At 36.0% G+C, this 18,416-nt stretch overlaps 1 protein-coding gene across 1 annotated transcript; it reads left to right on the top strand.

Annotated features, from left to right (window-relative positions):
• The first annotated feature begins 6,197 nt into the window (after window positions 1-6,197).
• LOC138316556 (uncharacterized) lies at window positions 6,198-14,170 on the top strand. The gene is made up of 3 exons (XM_069258237.1): window positions 6,198-6,680; window positions 9,763-9,987; window positions 12,941-14,170. Exons 1-3 carry the CDS (start codon window positions 6,248-6,250, stop codon window positions 13,558-13,560), a joined length of 1,278 nt encoding a protein of 425 aa, XP_069114338.1. The 5' UTR covers window positions 6,198-6,247; the 3' UTR covers window positions 13,561-14,170.
• The last annotated feature ends 4,246 nt before the right edge of the window (window positions 14,171-18,416 follow it).

Raw genomic sequence — 18,416 nt, 5'->3', positions numbered from 1 at the left:
AATACCTTGTATCTAGGCGGGATTTCTAAGTCTCCTATCATAACATGTTTCCATGTTCTACATTCTGTTAAATAGTGGCGTCTCAAAAATAATTATTACAGCACAATACCTACTGAGAGCGTAACAAATAAAAGCTTAACTAAGTATGTCTTTCCGTTTATATCATTGGCAGTGTCCAAAACGTTTTATATCTTTGAGAATGAGAACATCCATTGTTCATTTCTGTATATAGCTACAACAGTGACACATATTTCTTTCACTGGTTCTCAATGTCCGACATATTTACTAGCTGGTACAGGTACATATTTTATTAGTCCGCGAAACCTGCCTTCATTATTAGATTCTTTTCATAACATATTTTAGGTAAAAATATAGGCAGGTTTAGTGGAATACTGGTACAGGTAGTCCGAATCAGAATCATCATAATCCAGTTCGTCGGAAGCCAGGGCTGCTGTGGCAGTACATCCCCTGTGCATTACAGTGGTTCAAACTTGTCATCTTTCAACACTCATCCATGGCCAGATTTCACGTCAGGAACATCGGTTTCAAGGGTTGAAGGATGTTCCAGACTTCTGTGTCATGGTGGAAGAGACCCCAGATTCACATTTTTCGATTGGTGGAGTTGGTTCTCCAAGGCGCATAGCTCCTTCATTCGTACATTTGTATGTATCGCAATTCATCAACATTGTGGACTTTCACGTGACCATAGATGGCACAGGTGAAGTTTTCAAGGTATTAATGTCTTTGGTGATGCTCCATACTTTGTTCAGCCTGGAAAGCACTGCAAAGAACTTTGGAGTTTTCTAGAGAGTTACATATACAATAATGTTCATGAATCCTTTGATAGTGGGGTAAAATCGGTCAGTTTTCTGTGACATAGTAAAGTCTTTGATAGAGTGTGGCACGATGGATTATTATATAAATTAGAATCCTATGACATTAAAAGTAAATTATTAGGATGGTTTTAAAATTTGTCATTCGGACAGAAAGCAAGATGTTTTAACTGAAGGCATTTCCTCTACTTATAAATCTGTTTAATGCTGGGGTCCCCTAGGGACATTCTTATTTTGATTATACATGTTAATGACGTATACCAGAAAGTCTTTAAAAGAATAAATATTCTAAAGCCATTAATATCTTAATATTTTACTTAAAACTCTTTGAAACATATATAAAACATAATTAACTGATTTAGAATCTGCAGATGTTTTATTGGATAGCTGCTCTGAGCAATCTAAACATCTGCTAAAGCCTGTTCATTTTAAGGATTTATAAGTCTCACTTATAAATCCTTGGTTCACTGAGAAGCCAATTTGGTTACAACGGGATTGCACAGATGTACCTCCCATAATACACATTATAAAGAACTTAATACCTGGATACATTATTGTCAGGATTGTGATGAAGAAACAAATTTATGTTTATCAAAATGTACATGTATATCATATTAGTTATCACATTTAAATAGATTTGTTAAAATTGTCTCTACTAAGAATATGTTTATGGGTTGGGAGATACACTTATATATTAATCATGGATCTTTTTCAGTTCATATGGTGTTATACCACCTTGGTACATGTAGAATTTGAAATAATAACCAGGCAAAGTCTTTAATATTTATATTGGATATGTATTTTCTTTGGCAAATGTCAAAACCATTCTATATTGCGGAAATTAGTAACAAGAAAAGCGTTGGTCATAAGACGGTACACTGAAGAACTCAACGTTTACGTAATGAAATTCACAAAGTAATATTGACTTGGCATTTCTTAAAATGGAAACACCGAGTCGATCATCCTCGATGCTCCAGGGTTACCATCACTGGCGTTATATCCCCTCTTGGACTATGTCGTAGTAAAACTAAAGGAAGTTCAGGAGAGAGAAAACGACCAATCACAGGACTGCTGAGACTTCTTTTGAAACAGAGAGAGCAATATTCGACAAATTATAAATTGCAATGTACATGTTCTATTCTGTTGTCTCCAGTTTTACTATGACAAAGTCCAGGGGGTGGATATAACGTCGGATATAGTAACCTCTGGAGCACCGAGTATGCGAGTCGATATGCTATATATTGAACGTCGCGTGACAATGTATTCGTCAATGCGAATAGTGGTAAATCGGACAGTATCTAATATCATGTATATAATAAAACGTTAAGCTTAACTGTTAATCTTATTTGTTGAAAAATTGAACCATGCCGTTTGGAGAAGGCTAAATTAGCTTTTGCCTGATAACAAATCATTTTGCCTTTTTTGCAATAAAATTTGTTGAAATTAAAATTAATTTTGCAGAGAACTTTCGTTTTACAATAATTTGAAAGATTGAGATTGATGTTAAGCACAGCATTCGGATCTTAATATTACGTGATTTAAATGATTACATCCTAGGCCCATATGCGCTGGGAAATGGTAATAAATTATGTCATATTCAATGAATGGCATCGTCTGTCAACTAAATAAATGAAAGGAGAAAGGCATCATGTATTTTTGTCTGTGCTTTTGAATGATTTTCACAAAATAGTTCATCAAAACTTTTCAATACATAAATGGAGAAAAATGGCAGTTTTTTAAAATGGCACATATAACTTTACTACGCATCTTGGTCAATTTGTCTTATTTTCAGACATGCAAGGCTTGATACGCCTGCAACTTTATTACTCTTTATTTTAATTGTTAGCATTCTGTTACTGCGGCAACCATTCAGCCAACACTTTCTACAAGATTAGTATAGATATCATGTGGCATTCAAAATAAAAACATATCATACTATTTTTTAAGCTGTTTGTCATTTTATTAAAAATTGTCGAAAAACGATAAAATAAAAATTTGTTATTAATACAAGTCTCGTATCACCGGCTATTTTCCCTATCTTATTTGGATCAGAAGTAATCTATTTCTATAAATAATACCGAATGAATAAAATAATATCTTTATGTAAATTACCGTAGAAATGTTGTGTCATGTTGTGTGAGGTGCGCTAAAATGATGTCGTCGGCAACCATAAGGTATGCCATAAGGTATGTCTATATTATAAGACTCTTCCATATGTGGATATGAAGGATAGGGATATTCTGCCCGAGGGTCACAAAATGTAGTAAAACCCGAGGCTTGCCGAAGGTTTTGCAACATTTTGTGATCCCGAGGGTTGAATATCCCTATCCTTCATACCCACTTATGAAAGAGCGTTTTTCTTTCATACCTCGACGTTTTATTGCAATTTTACGACTGTAATATCCCGCCATTTTGAAATAAATTCGAGAAATCCACGGCTGAAAGTCAATTTTTCATACATAAAAAATTGCCTGATATTTTCTACAAAAATTTTAGAAATTTTGTTGACGCCGTGATGTCACAAGGCTTTATTGCATGGGTAGCCATGTAATACAGCCTCAGGCGGCATGAGTGTACAGTGTACAATGTAATGTCCTAGACCAGCCAGCATCACACACCAGGCGCGGATCCAAGGGGGGCGGACCCGGCGTACGCCCCCCTAAAATAGGAGAGAGAAAAAAAGAGAAAAGGGAAAAAGAAGGGAAAAAGAAAGAGGGGAGGGAAGGAAAAGAAGGAAGAAAGAAAAAATAGAGGGAGAAAGGAAAAGGGGAAAAAATAAGGAATTAGATAAAGAGTGAGAATTAGACAGAAAGCTCCATTTCCTACCTTTACCGTTTGATGTTATCATTTTAAAATCTAAATGTATTCGACTTTGTGGTACATACATGCATGAACATAAGATTTTATCTCCATCGCTTAAAAGGTACAATGTAAATCCCTTCAAGTATTTACTTTTTCCTAAAAAAAACGATAAAATCCCAATATATTAGATAATTTATTGTCATTAATATTCAATATTGACAGGTTATATCTCGATATCCTTAGCAAATAAAAGAAAAGGGGGAGGGGGTGGGTATAAGGAATTGTAGCTGGCCATGAGTCTTCGCTGGTTGACTATATGCCATGCCCTTCGTTCTCCAGGTTGTAAATGACATATTACACATTTTTGATTCAGCATTAAAGTCCTGTATTAAATCCGACTATCAATTCACAAATGTGTGCGTACTTTCAAAACGCCAGTTACAAGATTACTACTGACGTCGAATGCTTCTAGAAGCTTTTTATTTGTCCTAAGAAAATGTGTGTAAAGAAAAAAGTGGAAAATCAAACCAAATGGAGAACCAAATGCGACAGAAAATGAGAGCTTCTAGGGGTCTGGGTGCACACCATGGCCAGATGCCTTCCTTTTTTGTTTCAACAAAAACATATCTTACCGATAATGTTATAAGATGGGACAAACGATGTTAAAAAATTAATGCATATGACAAAAGGCTCCCTATTAGGCTATTAGAAAACAGGATGATAGTAATAATTCCAGGCAGCGTCTGGCCATAGACAGACAGCTAGCCTTCTTTTCTGTCATTGTCCAATACACGAATTATGAAGATTGTGTATGTTAGTGAAAATAAATTATCTAATCTGACAGATAATGTATAAAAGTAAAAGCTTATATCGTGTTAAAAAAGTTCACATACATTTTTATTTGTCCTATATAAACCTTCAATAGGCGACCCCTAGCTGCAATATTGTAGCTCAAAAGTATTTTAGACTGAAAATGGTGTCTTCTTTAGAGCTACAATTGTTCCTTATTACTGCAAATGGAGCAAAGTGATGATTATGTAAACCATTATAAAACGTTTGTTTTACATTTTATCGTACTTGTTTGATATAGCTTACCTACTAGGCAATAAAAACGAACCACATAAAATATCAAATTCTCATCGAGGCATTATTTGTTTACATTATACATATGAAGGTCTTTCAGAAGGGAATTTATACGGCAAGTTCACAAAATGTGATTTTGACGTTTTGTGAGCGGTACGTTAGATAGTAAGCATGGTATTTATGTTTGTTTTGGACAAAAATAATATGTAAATGCATAGTAGGCCGGGTACGTATATTCGTTCTAGGCGGCCCCCAGACCCCCATCCTTTTCTTTGCTTCGTGCCTCTATAAATATTTAGATTTTAGGCAGTGCAATTCTGTAACTTTATATTCAAAATATGACATTAGACGTCAAAAATAATAAACGAACATTTTTACATGGCTTCAATTATTTTTTGGAAAAAGTGTACATGAAGTCCTCAGAAAGCAGGATTTATTAGCATTTATTCGAGGGCTTCTGGGGGCCTAGGCGGCCCCCAGACCCCCACCCTTCTTCGCTTTATGTCCATATAAATATTAAGATTTTGATATTGCAATTCTGTAAGTAAAAAATTAAATCAAAACTTCAAATAAAAAATATGACACTTGACACGAAAACCATAAATAAACATCATTAAATGGCTTCAATTATTTTCTGGAAAATGTGTTCATGAAATCCTCAGAATGCAGGATTTTGCACCATTTATTCTAGAGCTTCTGGGGGCCTAGGCGGCCCCCAGACCCCTCGCCTGATTTGCTTGGTCACACGCCTGATTTGCTTGGTCACACGCCCCCTCTAACCTCAAAACCTGAATCCGCCCCTGCACACGTAGGTATGAAAGAAAAGCATGTACATGTATATGCATTGTATCTTTGAAGTATCGTTTTCGTTGTCAGCTAGGTATGACTGTAGGATAAGGAGAGTTCACTGGATAATATGTGTATAGTGATTAGTTTGACTCTCCTTTTTTTGCATTAAAAATACCGACTATTTTTCTAATTGCGCGAAAAATGATACCTGCATTTGTACACCCGTATAACGTTTTTAGCTGTCCGTTATTATATAACCATACACTGTATGTACAAATGGTGTAATGAAGCGCATCACAGCAAAATCCATCTGGCATCTACAAGGCTACATGCAGAAAGGCTTCTTTATAATTTCCCGCCCAACGACAGTACAGTTTAGAAACAGCCAATAGAAACACAGGATATAACTTGAAAGTGAAAGTAGAATAAACATAGATAACGTTAGATGTTCTTTCCGGTGAATATCCACACAATACATGTAAATAAGCATTCATATGCATTCAAAGTATTTAACATAATATCACTAGCATAAAGATACATTTATCTCCACCATGGACACAGTCAACATACAAATATCACAACTTTCACAATAATATATTGTAGTTTCGATTTCTATTTTTATCTGACCAATGAGCGTAAGCGAAGCAAAAGTTGTACGTGATTTCCACCAATAAAATCAAGGTTCTTATAACGTGTTTCTTATTTACAGTGCAATAGCTAGGGGTAAGGGCGCGTAGATCATGTCATCCAAACGAAGGTGTGAGGACTCCAACAATATCAATGTTTACAAGAAAACACGTATGGATGGACCTTCAAATGTCAAAACCAGAGTTGCCAGTTGTGACAACGATAATGATAGAATCTTTTTGGAGTTTCCAAATTCACTTGTCAACGCACTCAACATCGCGTTAGACAGTCTTATGGACGAGAAAAACTGGATGGGTTATATAGCGTTAGTTCCCTTAAAGATTATCAATTCAAACGCTGCCGATGGCCATGAAGGTTTTCCATTTTCTAAAGCTTACTGTTGTACAGAAAGGTATACTACTCAGTATTCGTTTGGATCCATTTTCAGAAAAGGGTTGTCAATGTTGATCGAGTTCATACTTCATCGGACAACACCGGAAAACAAGCAGGAGAGATTTCTCGTTTCTTATCGGCAAATGGATACAGGTACCTTCATTATCTTTTGCGACAGAAAGTATCACGATACAATTATATCGTTGTGTGTTTTTAAGTCATCTGAGCCAGAGGATAAGAATTACCTATAGCATCATGCTTTGTCTGGTGTGTACATCCATGGTACACATGTATAATTTTTTTCATTCTGTATGGTTTTAATTGTACACCGTGTATGTTCACCTTCTAGCTTCGCACTAAGGAGAATTTCCCTTTATATTAGTAGGTAGATCAACAGACCAGTAAGTTCAGAATTAGCGGGTTATAACTTCCATACATACAAACATTATAAAAATCTTTTTATTAGCTCACCTGGCCCGAAGGGCCGGTGAGCTTATGTCATGGCGCGGCTATTGTGCGTCCGTCGTCCGTCGTCCGTCGTCCGTCCGTCCGTCCGTCGTCCGTCTGTCCGTCAACATTTTCCTTTAAATCGCTACTAGTCATAGAGTTCTGCATGGATTTTAACCAAATTTGGCCAGAAACATCCTTGGGGGGAGGGGAACAGAACTTGTATAAATTTTTGCTCTGACCCCCCGGGGACAGGAGGGGGCGGGGCCCAATAGGGGAAATTGAGGTAAATCCTATAAATCGCTACTTGTCCTAGAGTTCTGCATGGATTGAAACTAAATTTGGCCAGAAACATCCTTGGGGGAGGGGAACAGAACTTGTATAAATTTTTGCTCTGATTCTTATATAGCTACTTGTACGTTTTCCTAAGAGTGCTAAATTTGGCCTGAAACATCCCACCCCCTGGGGGGAGGGGAACAGAACTTGTATAAAAAAATTGGCTCGGGACCCCCTGGGGAAAGTTGGGGAGGTGGCCCATAGGGGAAATAGTGACCCCCGCCGGGGACAGGCAGGGGCGGGGCACCCCATTAGGGAATAATAGAGGTACATCCTATAAATCGCTACCTTTGTCCTAGTGTTCTGCATGGAACAATACGCTACTTGTCCTAGAGGGTTCTTGCATTTCTCAGAATTGCTATTAGGGGGGGGGATGATAGGGGAGTATTGAAACACGAGGGGAAATTGTAGGTATATACCTATAAATCAGCTACTACATGGATATATAAATCGTTTTCTGTTGAAACTATATTTGGCCGTTGGAGGGTAGGGGAATACGAACATTGTATAAATTAGGCTCTGAACCCCCCAGTTTTTTTGGCCAAGAAACATCCTTGGTGGGAAGGGGAACAGAACTTTGTAGGCCTCTGGACCCCCCGGGGACAGGAGGGGCGGGGCCGCTTTAAGGGTAATTTAGGTAAATCCTTTAATTCGCTCACTTGGTCCTATCTCCTTGAAAGGGGATCCTTGTTTATCTTTTGCTCGTGACCCCCCGGACCTAGTTAGGATAAGAATTAGGTAAATCCTATAGCCTTGTCCTAGAGTTCATGGTTGGTTAACTTTGTCCTGGTGTGTGACCCCCCGGGGAAATCCATGGGGAAATAGAGGTACCTACCATTGTCTTAGATTCTTTTTAACCCAAATTTGGCATTCTGTAGAACTTGGGTTTTTAAATTGGTAAATATACCGTGAGTTCTGCATGGATGGCTACGTTCACTTGTATAAATTTTTTGCTTTTTATTTTCCTTTGGTTTATACAGGTCTGGGCCTCTTGTTTTCTTTGGTTTATGCCTTCTTTTTAGGTCATCTGAAAAAATGTATAGGCATTATATGCTCGTTCCATAGTACGTCTGCCATGCAATGTGTTAAAGTTTCATTCAAACAACTTCTTCTCCAGAACCGAAAGGCAGAAGGTCACCTAATTATATAATTATAGTAGGAATGATATCCGTTCGATATGTGGTTTAATACTATATGTAAATGTTGACATTGTGTAACCCAGACTCTGCCTGTCCCTAAGGTTCTGTCTCTCTGTATTCATAATTAAGCTAGAATAACGACACATATTGACAGACTGATATTTCTCCCATACTTCACAGGGATATCCCGTGGTTGCTAGGGAAAAGATAACTCTATCTTACACAGAGGGGTGTAACACAGCTTACATGCGCTAGACAACAACGTGACGTCATTATACATGCGGCGTAACTGTGCCGCGCATTGTAGATGACGTCATCAATTTTGACGCATAACAACATTCCTGCGATAATGGCGCGATAAAAAAAGCTGGAAACCAAGTGAAATTTCATCATTTTTCCTACTGAGTATGGGAGAAAAAGAATCGAACATGGGTCTGTGAAGTGGACCCTCGTGAAAGATTTTGGCCGTCAACCCTTGGCAAGCCTCGGGTTGACCAGCCAAAATCTTTCACTCGGGTTGAGATATCCCTGTCCATTTCACAGACCCATGTAAGATTCTATTAGTCATTTATTAAAGACACCTTTGCAATTATTGACTGTTCACTCAGTCACCCAACAGACCCTGTAATGTAATAACAAACACCGCACTCAAAACTTGTCGCTTTGATTTGCCACGTGCGTAAGTATGAACAATCTTTTTATAGCCTACATGTACACGTGCAATACAGTGTTCCTAAAAGCCAATCACTTGCCCAGACAAAAAAGACTGACTTATGGGGTGAGGTATACCTGTGCTATTTTCGTTATATTGGGCACACTGTCTACCCTTGAAATATACATTTACTTTGGGATTACACATCTATCTTGGCCAGGACTCATACACACATACTTTTGATTCTGCTACATAATGGTATCTTTATCAAAATTACTGTTTCAGATTTTGGTATATTGTAAGAATAGCAATGTTAATGTGTAACAGCTAGGACAAAAGTTGGTGTAAAATTATTAAAACTGTAGTTGGAAACTTGGATTTAAACCCACAACTCTACAAGCAATGAAGTGCAGACAGCTACCTCACATGTGATCCCTAAAATCTGACGATGAGGGTTTTTTTGTATTAAATTATGATAATTAATTTCAAAGAGCTGCTGTCAAATCAATTTAACATTTATTGAAGTAATTCATTGTAATTGAGGTTTATCAAAGCATTTTACCTAGTATGAAACATTTCTCGGTTATATTCGTTCTTATTTTTCATAATTTTATGAAACATTTCAAGGTAATATTCATTCATTTTTTTTCATCATTTTCAGATGCTGAAGCCATGAAAAACATGGAAACATACATGGAAACAGAACTGACCGCAGTGATTACAAATCATCTGTTTGGCAAGTTGTCTACATCAACATTGTTTACCATTGATAAGCATTGCAAAGGAAATAGCAGAGGAGAAAGAAACATAAAGACCAACAAACCTGTCTGCCCTTGTGAAAAAACTGATTGTGAATTGTCTGGAGATTTTGGAGATACAAGTATAGGTATATGTTTTGACCATCCTACTGACACTTTACAATTTTGTTTGTTGTTGTGCTTCATCCATTGTCAGTACATAACCAGTTTACTTTTTGAACTTTTTCTCCAAAAGAACAAAATTTTATTGAAATTGTGCGGAAATTCCATGGCCAAAGGTCAATCAAATTGTGAATTACATGGCCAGTCCCCCTTATTAGACAAGGGACCTGAAATTGGGCAAGGTCAAAATATCAAAACAAAAATCATGATCTTTCTTTTTTCCTATTTTTATTCTCAGATAGAAGGACATGCAGTATTAAGGACTTTTACAAATATCGTGAATTTTATTTTCATGGTCTCTCAGGTTCTGACATCAAGAAGAGGAGGTGAATTATTAATTGCTATTATTTATTGTTAGAAATGATTTTTTTTTTCAATTGGCATAAAATCCTGTAAATGGTGTGAAATTATTAATGGGGGAGGACAGGCATTTGAATGAGGCGTATCCAATTCCAAGGGACAATCACATAGGGATAGGGTTATAAAAGGGAAAACCTACTATCATCAGATGATAGGCTAGCTGTTCCAATCACAATCTTGTCCCTGGTTCATTCCTCTGTTAACAATTCTTATAACTGCTATTTCTCAAAAAGCACTGAAAGGATTTGTCTCAAATTTAAGACATATGTTCCCCTATGAGTGACCCTTGTTATATAAATTACATTTTGGGACTGATTGAACAACAAGATGGCTGACAGGCAGCCATCTTGGATTTTTGATAGTTAAAGTTTGTTACTGCTATTTTTCAAAAAGTACTGAAGGGATTTGCTTATCTCAAGTTTCATATGTTTTTGAAGGATCCCCATGGGCTTAAGTGCTACATATTACATTTTGGGACCAATCTGTCAACGATATGTACGACAGGCACCCAGACATGAAAAGCCCTAACAATACTCATGTACATGTATAACATACTAGCTTTGCAATCTATGTGCGATAGAAGTCTAAAATAAACATGGTCTGGAAATCAATGGCTTATCTATAGACAAAAGATCAGGTAAATCAGGTACATAACTGGGGATAGCAATCTGTGCGAGTGAGATACTTAGTTTGCAACAGATAAAATAAAAAATCTTTGAATAACCTAAGGCCACACCAATTTGAAAAATAGTTCTTCGGGATTTGGGGGGGGGGGAAGTGGAGCAAGAGGGTGTTTTTTTTTTTTTTTTTTTTTTAATTTTCTTTTTCCCCAAAAAATGGGGCGAGCGGTATTAAAAAATGAGAATAAGATGTACACACATATTAGCACAAGGCTAAATCCATTATATTTGTGTTTTATTTACATGCAGGTTGTAGCATTTTATGTTTTGAGAGTCAAAAGAAAAGATATAAATAACATCTTTGGCCTCTGTGTTATTGACTTGTCTGAAAGACTAATTATTGTCTGAACAATGTTCATGTGCAAAGATTTAAAGAGAATAAGGTAAAAACCAATATAATGATAAATTCAACATTTATTAACAACAATAATACCTGACTGCTATGCTTTGGCATTGAATTTTTTTTCATTAATTATCAAATTCAAATAATTTTATACTATAAATCAACAGTGTTTTTATTTCTCGTCCAGGTGGAACTTTACTAAAAACACTATAGGAGAATCATAAATATTGTTGATCTACAACATAAAGAACCTATAAAATTTGGCAACACATAATAGAACAAAAGGTTAGCATTTGCATATATGAAAATGCTTTTTTTTTCATGTAAATTTACATTTAAAAAAAGAATTTTCAAGTATGTAAATGTAATAATTGGATTGTTTTAGAGTCACACAAAGTCAAATGTAAATATATTAGATATTTAAAATCACAGTATAGATATAATCTTGACTAGTCATGCAAAACTATAGCATTCAATATCACCTGACATATAAATTTCAATTTTGCATTAATTCTTACCCAGTATATTAGTTTCTGTGAACCTGCTTTCATCTTTGATAACAAACCAATACAAAAACATTCTAAAGTTGGAAGGAGATTTATTCCATGTTTTGCTGTTGTTGTCATGATATGAAGTTTTGCTGTTGTTGGCATGATATGAAGTAAAAGTTAAAAAAAAAAAAAAAAAAAAATGAATTTGATGCCAATATTCAGAAAAAAATATTATAGGTTCGTAATTTTAAGCATTAAGGGTTATCTATGAAGCATGTAATTTTATGTCTACCACATCGATCACATTTTCGTCATAAGCGTTTATAGAATCGAACAAATGTTTAAACGTCTTACGGTACAGAGAACAACAACATCTCTGCCAAAAGTTCTCACAGTTGCAACATAAACACCCGCCATTTTTTCATTCATTTTTTCTTAATCTGGTCCCCTTTTTACATTTGTTTTCTTACCGGTTTAAGCGCTCAAATGATAAGGATTTCAGCGTGTCTAAAGCACAAACCAGAAACGGGAAAGGAAAAAATTGGACTTTCGTTCTTCGGATTTCCGAGCATCTGAAATACGGGTGGTATTTTTTTTTTTTTTTTTTTTTTTTCTAACTTTTCCATTTTAGAAGCGGGAAATCCCGAAGAACTAGGTTTCAAATTGGTGTGGCCTAAGGAAATAGGTGGGGGTGGGGCGTTGATAGTAGATTGTATCATCTGATCATCAATCTGGCAACCGTTTAGTATTATGAAAACTTGAGCACAGTTCAGCCAGGTTGATCAGACTCCATATTTGAACAACATAGCTTGTGATTTGTAACGATATTTACGCTGTTTGATAATGTGAAGAGAACAACTTAAGTAAACTTCAATGAAATAAATAGTAATTCTTATATCAATAGTACGTATATCAAATGATTTTGAAAAAAAAATTGTTTCAAACCATGCATGTACTAAAACTTATATATCACCTGTTGTAATAACTTGGTATTTACTGTTATAGAGAAAATAAGTTGATAAAGATAAAAATTGGTGTTTTACAGGAAACTGGAAGGTTTGGCATGGTAACGTTGATGTCATGGTGAACAATGAAGTTGTTGTAGCTTCTCCGGATGTCGAAGCCAAAAGCAGTTCCACCGAGAAATCTCCTGTCAATATTAAACTCAAGAGCAGCTCTTTGATAGGAAATCCTCAAATCATCGCCCAAAACATTGTATTTTCTTTTCTACAAAAACACAGGCATCCAGAAAATGATAACTTTCTCTGTCCATGTATAGGAGTTACAAGTAAAGATATTGTTGTGTATTTGTATGATTCCATCTATGATGTTCTCCTTGAAAGTACAATTATACCGCTACATGGTATGATTGCCTCTCCAAATAACAATATTAACTTGGTTGCAGTTTTAGTGTCATGGCTGGTTGTCAATTATAAGTACCTGTGTGATGGTGTCATGGAAGAGATGAAAACAATGAAGGCAGATTTTTTTTATCAGGCAGAAGCAAAATTAAGTATTTACGAAGCACAGTTAAAAGCTGGTGAAGTTGGAAATGCCTGTTTTACAGTTTATACTAGAGACATACTGAAAAATCTTCATCATCCATCACTAGTTGAGTTGAAGAAAAGAAAGAGATTAATTTTTATGGAGCCAAGTGAGAAGTAGTACATCTACACCTGTACACTAGCTGCCTTATTGAGATAGTGATATCCCAGTAATTATAAGTTCTAATGTATTACAAACTGTAACTGGCTTTCCCCCATGGCCACTTACTTTCACGAGTTCAGTTTCAATTCAAGTTCACCAAGATTGAATTTCACAGATTAAAAAACTAAATTGAAATATTGTACCTTATTATCAAAGAAAATACTAATTCGCTGTGATAAACTTTTTGTGAATTTAATTTCATAGTGAAAATTGTGAAAGTAAATCGCATGCGAAAGAAAGTAGATTTACAGTAGTTTATAGTAAGATATGCAATACATGGGCTTATAGAAATGAAGACGATATTCACTGAACTATCAAGAAGACAATGATATCCACTGAACTATCAAGAAGACAATGATATCCACTGAACTATCAAGAAGACAATGATATCCACTGAACTATCAAGAAGACTGATATCCACTGAACTATCAAGAAGACAATGATATCCACTGAACTATCAAGAAGACAATGATATCCACTGAACTATCAAGAAGACAATGATATCCACTGAACTAACAAGAATGTCATTACTAATAGTCACTGGAGCAGAATAAAGATATTCAATTAATTTTTTTTTCATGATTTCTCATATCTAAATGACAAAACCATGAAGTAGGACTGTATAATTCTCATTTCCTCATCTAATACTGTAAATAATTGTTAATATTGGCTATAGGGTTTTGTATCTCACAATTTTTTTCAAAAAGCAAGGTTTTACATATCGAACGCAACGGATGCTTTCATGTAAAATATTTGAATTGAAAAAATATGAGCTCATTTGAACAAACCATGGCTATAAGAACTTATGAAACAATCCATGAAATATTTAAAGATGTTCTACTGCTGACAGAGCTAAATAATATTTATCATTTGAACAATAATTAATATTTAATCATGTAAACATTTTTGTATATGCATGTATGTGAACAACTTCGCTAGCCAAGGGTATTAGTCCGATTCTCTTTCTATTACAAGAGAATCGGACTAATACCCTTGGCTAGCGAAGTTGGTATGTGAAATGTCTGATTTTAAAACACACACAAATACATGCAAAATAATATATTTTGCTTTTGTTGTCTTCAGTCAGTTACTCATTCCATATAGGGCATACTGTTATGGATTTATTTTGAGATGCAATGAATTATTTTAAATATTTTTATATTCAAGTGAAATAAGAAGTTCAAACTTTCAAATGATGATTATAGTGTAAAGTAAGTAGCTATTGTTACGGAAGAAAATTACTTATTTATTTTTTAATAAATAAAAATTATCATTTGTCGGCGGTGTAACATCTTTCAGATAACATTTAAGTTTAAAAAATAATCCAAATGAATGAATTATTAAATTTTTGTATAACACAAAAACACTGATATTTGGCCTAGCTGTAGCATGCTGGGATGAAGGGCTACCAAGTTTGTTCAAATGAATGACCTTGTCCTTCAGTCAATGTCACAGGGGTCAAATAGGCTAAAATCTTTAAATAACTTTTTGTGAATACTTAAGAGGTCTAGAAACCTGATATTGGGCCTGTAGCATGCTGGGTTGAAGGGCTTCCAAGTTTGTTCAAATGAATGACCTTGACCTTCATTCAAGATCACTGGGATGAAATAGGCTAAAATCTTTAAACAACTTCTTGTAAATAAGTAAGAGGCCTAGAGACTGGATATTGGATTTGTATAGAATGGTTGGGGTCAAGGGACCTTCATTCTTGGTCTAATTCATCAAATATATCAGAACCTGAAATTCTTCTAATACAAGAGTCCTCTTGTATTGCCTTAATTGTTTGCCACTACTGAATTCTTTGAGATTTTGTATTATGCCAATAGTCAGATGACCGTTAAGGCCCGTGGGCCTCTTGTTTTTTTGTTTTTTTTTTTTTTTTTTTAAATTCTAACATGTATTATAGTGTCAAGGGTATGAACTCTACGGTAGAGAAATTTAATCCAAGTATTTTATACTGTCGGTTAGAAATTTGTGCCAGGTCTCTGTGTATACACGTAGGCCTACACACATTTTCTACAGCCGCTAACATGTTTGTTTCTGTTTTGGGCTACTAATTTTGTCCAATGAATGACCTTGACATTCATTCGAGGTCACAGGGTTCAAATTATCCTCGACACTCAATGGGTTCCAATCACATATAATCTCTAAACTCCTGGACTATCTCATACTCATAGTCCAACGGTAGTAACCGTTTTTATGACGATATACTAGAAATATGTTTTTATAGCCGTTAAAGGTAGGCGGGTTAGACATTTCGAGCCTAAGTCTTGCCACCCTTCTCGTATATAGTACCATGTAGAGTATGTTTTTTATCGTTATTTTATCTATATATCTAAAACGTCTAAAAATTCTCTTAGGGCACTCTAGTGGGTCCATGATTATATAATATGTTACTAATTCTCAGATCCCTGTGGTTGATCAGGGATGGTGCAAGTCGATCACTATATCATCCACCATATTCTTATTTAGACACAAAAGACTTCAAAAGCGTAGAGTCACTCGCAAAACGACTTAAATATCTATCAAATAATTTTGATGAGTACTTGAATTATTTTGAATGGAGGAAAAATTATTCAATTGAAACTATAAGTGATGTGTTACAATCCGTGTACTGTGAAATGTGTCACAGGATGCATCACCAGGACCGTTATAAACGTCTCTATAGAAAACACGACAAAAACAAAAGTTTAGAAAATCACACTGCTGTATCGGACACAGTGGCGTAGGAAGATGAAACGTAATGGGGGGGGGGGGAGGGGGCAAAGGTCCTAAAAAGTTTGTAAACCTCCCCCCGCCGCACCTACAGGAGGAGATTAATTCAACACACAACAATATATACTTTATATACTTTTTCATATATCATTAAATATAATCCTTGTACACATTTATAGACACTGGGATCGCTAAAAAGAAATTAACGAATACGCACATTGGCCAAATTAGGGTGTGATCTCAGAAGGCGCGATATTTTGGGGTCTGGGGGTCGACCCCGGGAAAATATTACGATTTAGAATGGCTGAGATGAGTTTTACAATGTATTTTGAAGATATTGCGAGCGGCCGAAAGCACAAGATTTTGGTGTTTGGGGGGTTCGGGGGTCTCCCCCGGGAAAAAATATTACGATTTAGAATGGCTAAGATGAGTTTTACGATGCTTTTTGATGAATTTGCAAGCGCCCGAAGGCGCGAGATTTTGGTGTTTGGGGGGTCCGGGGGTCTCCCCGGAAAAAATACGATTTAGAATGGCTGAGATGTATTTTAATGATTTTAAAGCAGAACGCTGAGATGAGTTTTACAATGTATTTTGAAGATATTGCGAGCGGCCGAAAGCACAAGATTTTGGTGTTTGGGGGGTTCGGGGGTCTCCCCCGGGAAAAAATATTACGATTTAGAATGGCTAAGATGAGTTTTACGATGCTTTTTGATGAATTTGCAAGCGCCCGAAGGCGCGAGATTTTGGTGTTTGGGGGGGGGGTCCGGAGGATCTCCCCGGAAAAAATACGATTTAGAATGGCTGAGATGTATTTTAATGATTTTAAAGCGTTCTTACCACGGTAATTTTTCGATTAAAAGTAACCTGCATTTAGAAATGATAATTGTGATAATTGTATCGTCATATCATTGTGCAACCTTGCTCGATCTAAACATACCGGCTTCACACCATCGGCACATTGTATTGTAACTCAAAATAATAATGAATTAATTGTCTTAAAGACATATAAACAAAGTAATCTTTTAAGAGATTTTTTTTTAAATACAAATGTAGTACGTAGAATCGCTTAATGGACATTTTTAGTGTAGTTCATGTGTATTGAATTTCTACTATTAAAGGTTTGAACATTATGTGCTTGAACGTTTTAGGAAATGCGCCGCGCAGCGGAAATTTTTTTAGAATGAAGTTCGAAAAATGTGCATGATTGAGGACCCTTTTTGAGGATTTCTTTCAAATATACAATTTTAGAACCGAGAATGGGGGGGGGGGCAAAAGACCCCCCCCCGCTTCCTACGCCCCTGGGACATAAGTACTGAGCGGATTCAGCTCAAACTCAACCGAATTCAATCCTCGTCTTTGATTAACTAACTCAATACGGTTATACATATACATGGGCGATAACTCTAATTGACTTACAGCAAGCACATACACATCACTTTCGTTTATTCCACAGTGTAACTATCCGGTTACGTTAGCAGCTGTCACTGGACTTGATGCGCGACTCTAACTTTAAAAGGAAGGCTAATACACATTGGTCAAAAGGAAGGCTAATACACATTGGTCAAAAGGAAGGCTAATACACATTGGTCAAAAGGAAGGCTAATACACATTGGTCAAAAGGAAGGCTAATGCACATTGGTCAAAAGGAAGGCTCGTACACATTGGTCAAAAGGAAGGCTAATACACATTGGTCAAAAGGAAGGCTAATACACATTGGTCAAAAGGAAGGCTAATACACATTGGTCAAAAGGAAGGCTAATACACATTGGTCAAAAGGAAGGCTAATACACATTGGTCAAAAGGAAGGCTAATACACATTGGTCAAAAGGAAGGCTAATGCACATTGGTCAAAAGGAAGGGTCAAAAGGAAGGCTAATACACATTGTTCAAAAGGAAGGCTAATACACATTGGTCAAAAGGAAGGCTAATTAATACACATTGGTCAAAAGGAAGGCTAATACACATTGGTCAAAAGGAAGGCTCGTACACATTGGTCAAAAGGAAGGCTAATGCACATTGGTCAAAAGGAAGGCTAATACACATTGGTCAAAAGGAAGGCTAATACACATTGGTCAAAAGGAAGGCTAATACACATTGGT

This window comes from Argopecten irradians, chromosome 2, assembly GCF_041381155.1.
Source record: "Argopecten irradians isolate NY chromosome 2, Ai_NY, whole genome shotgun sequence".
Classification (NCBI taxonomy): domain Eukaryota; kingdom Metazoa; phylum Mollusca; class Bivalvia; order Pectinida; family Pectinidae; genus Argopecten; species Argopecten irradians.
The sequence above is the reverse complement of the archived record's forward strand: the minus strand, read 5'-3'. Positions and strand labels throughout refer to the sequence as shown.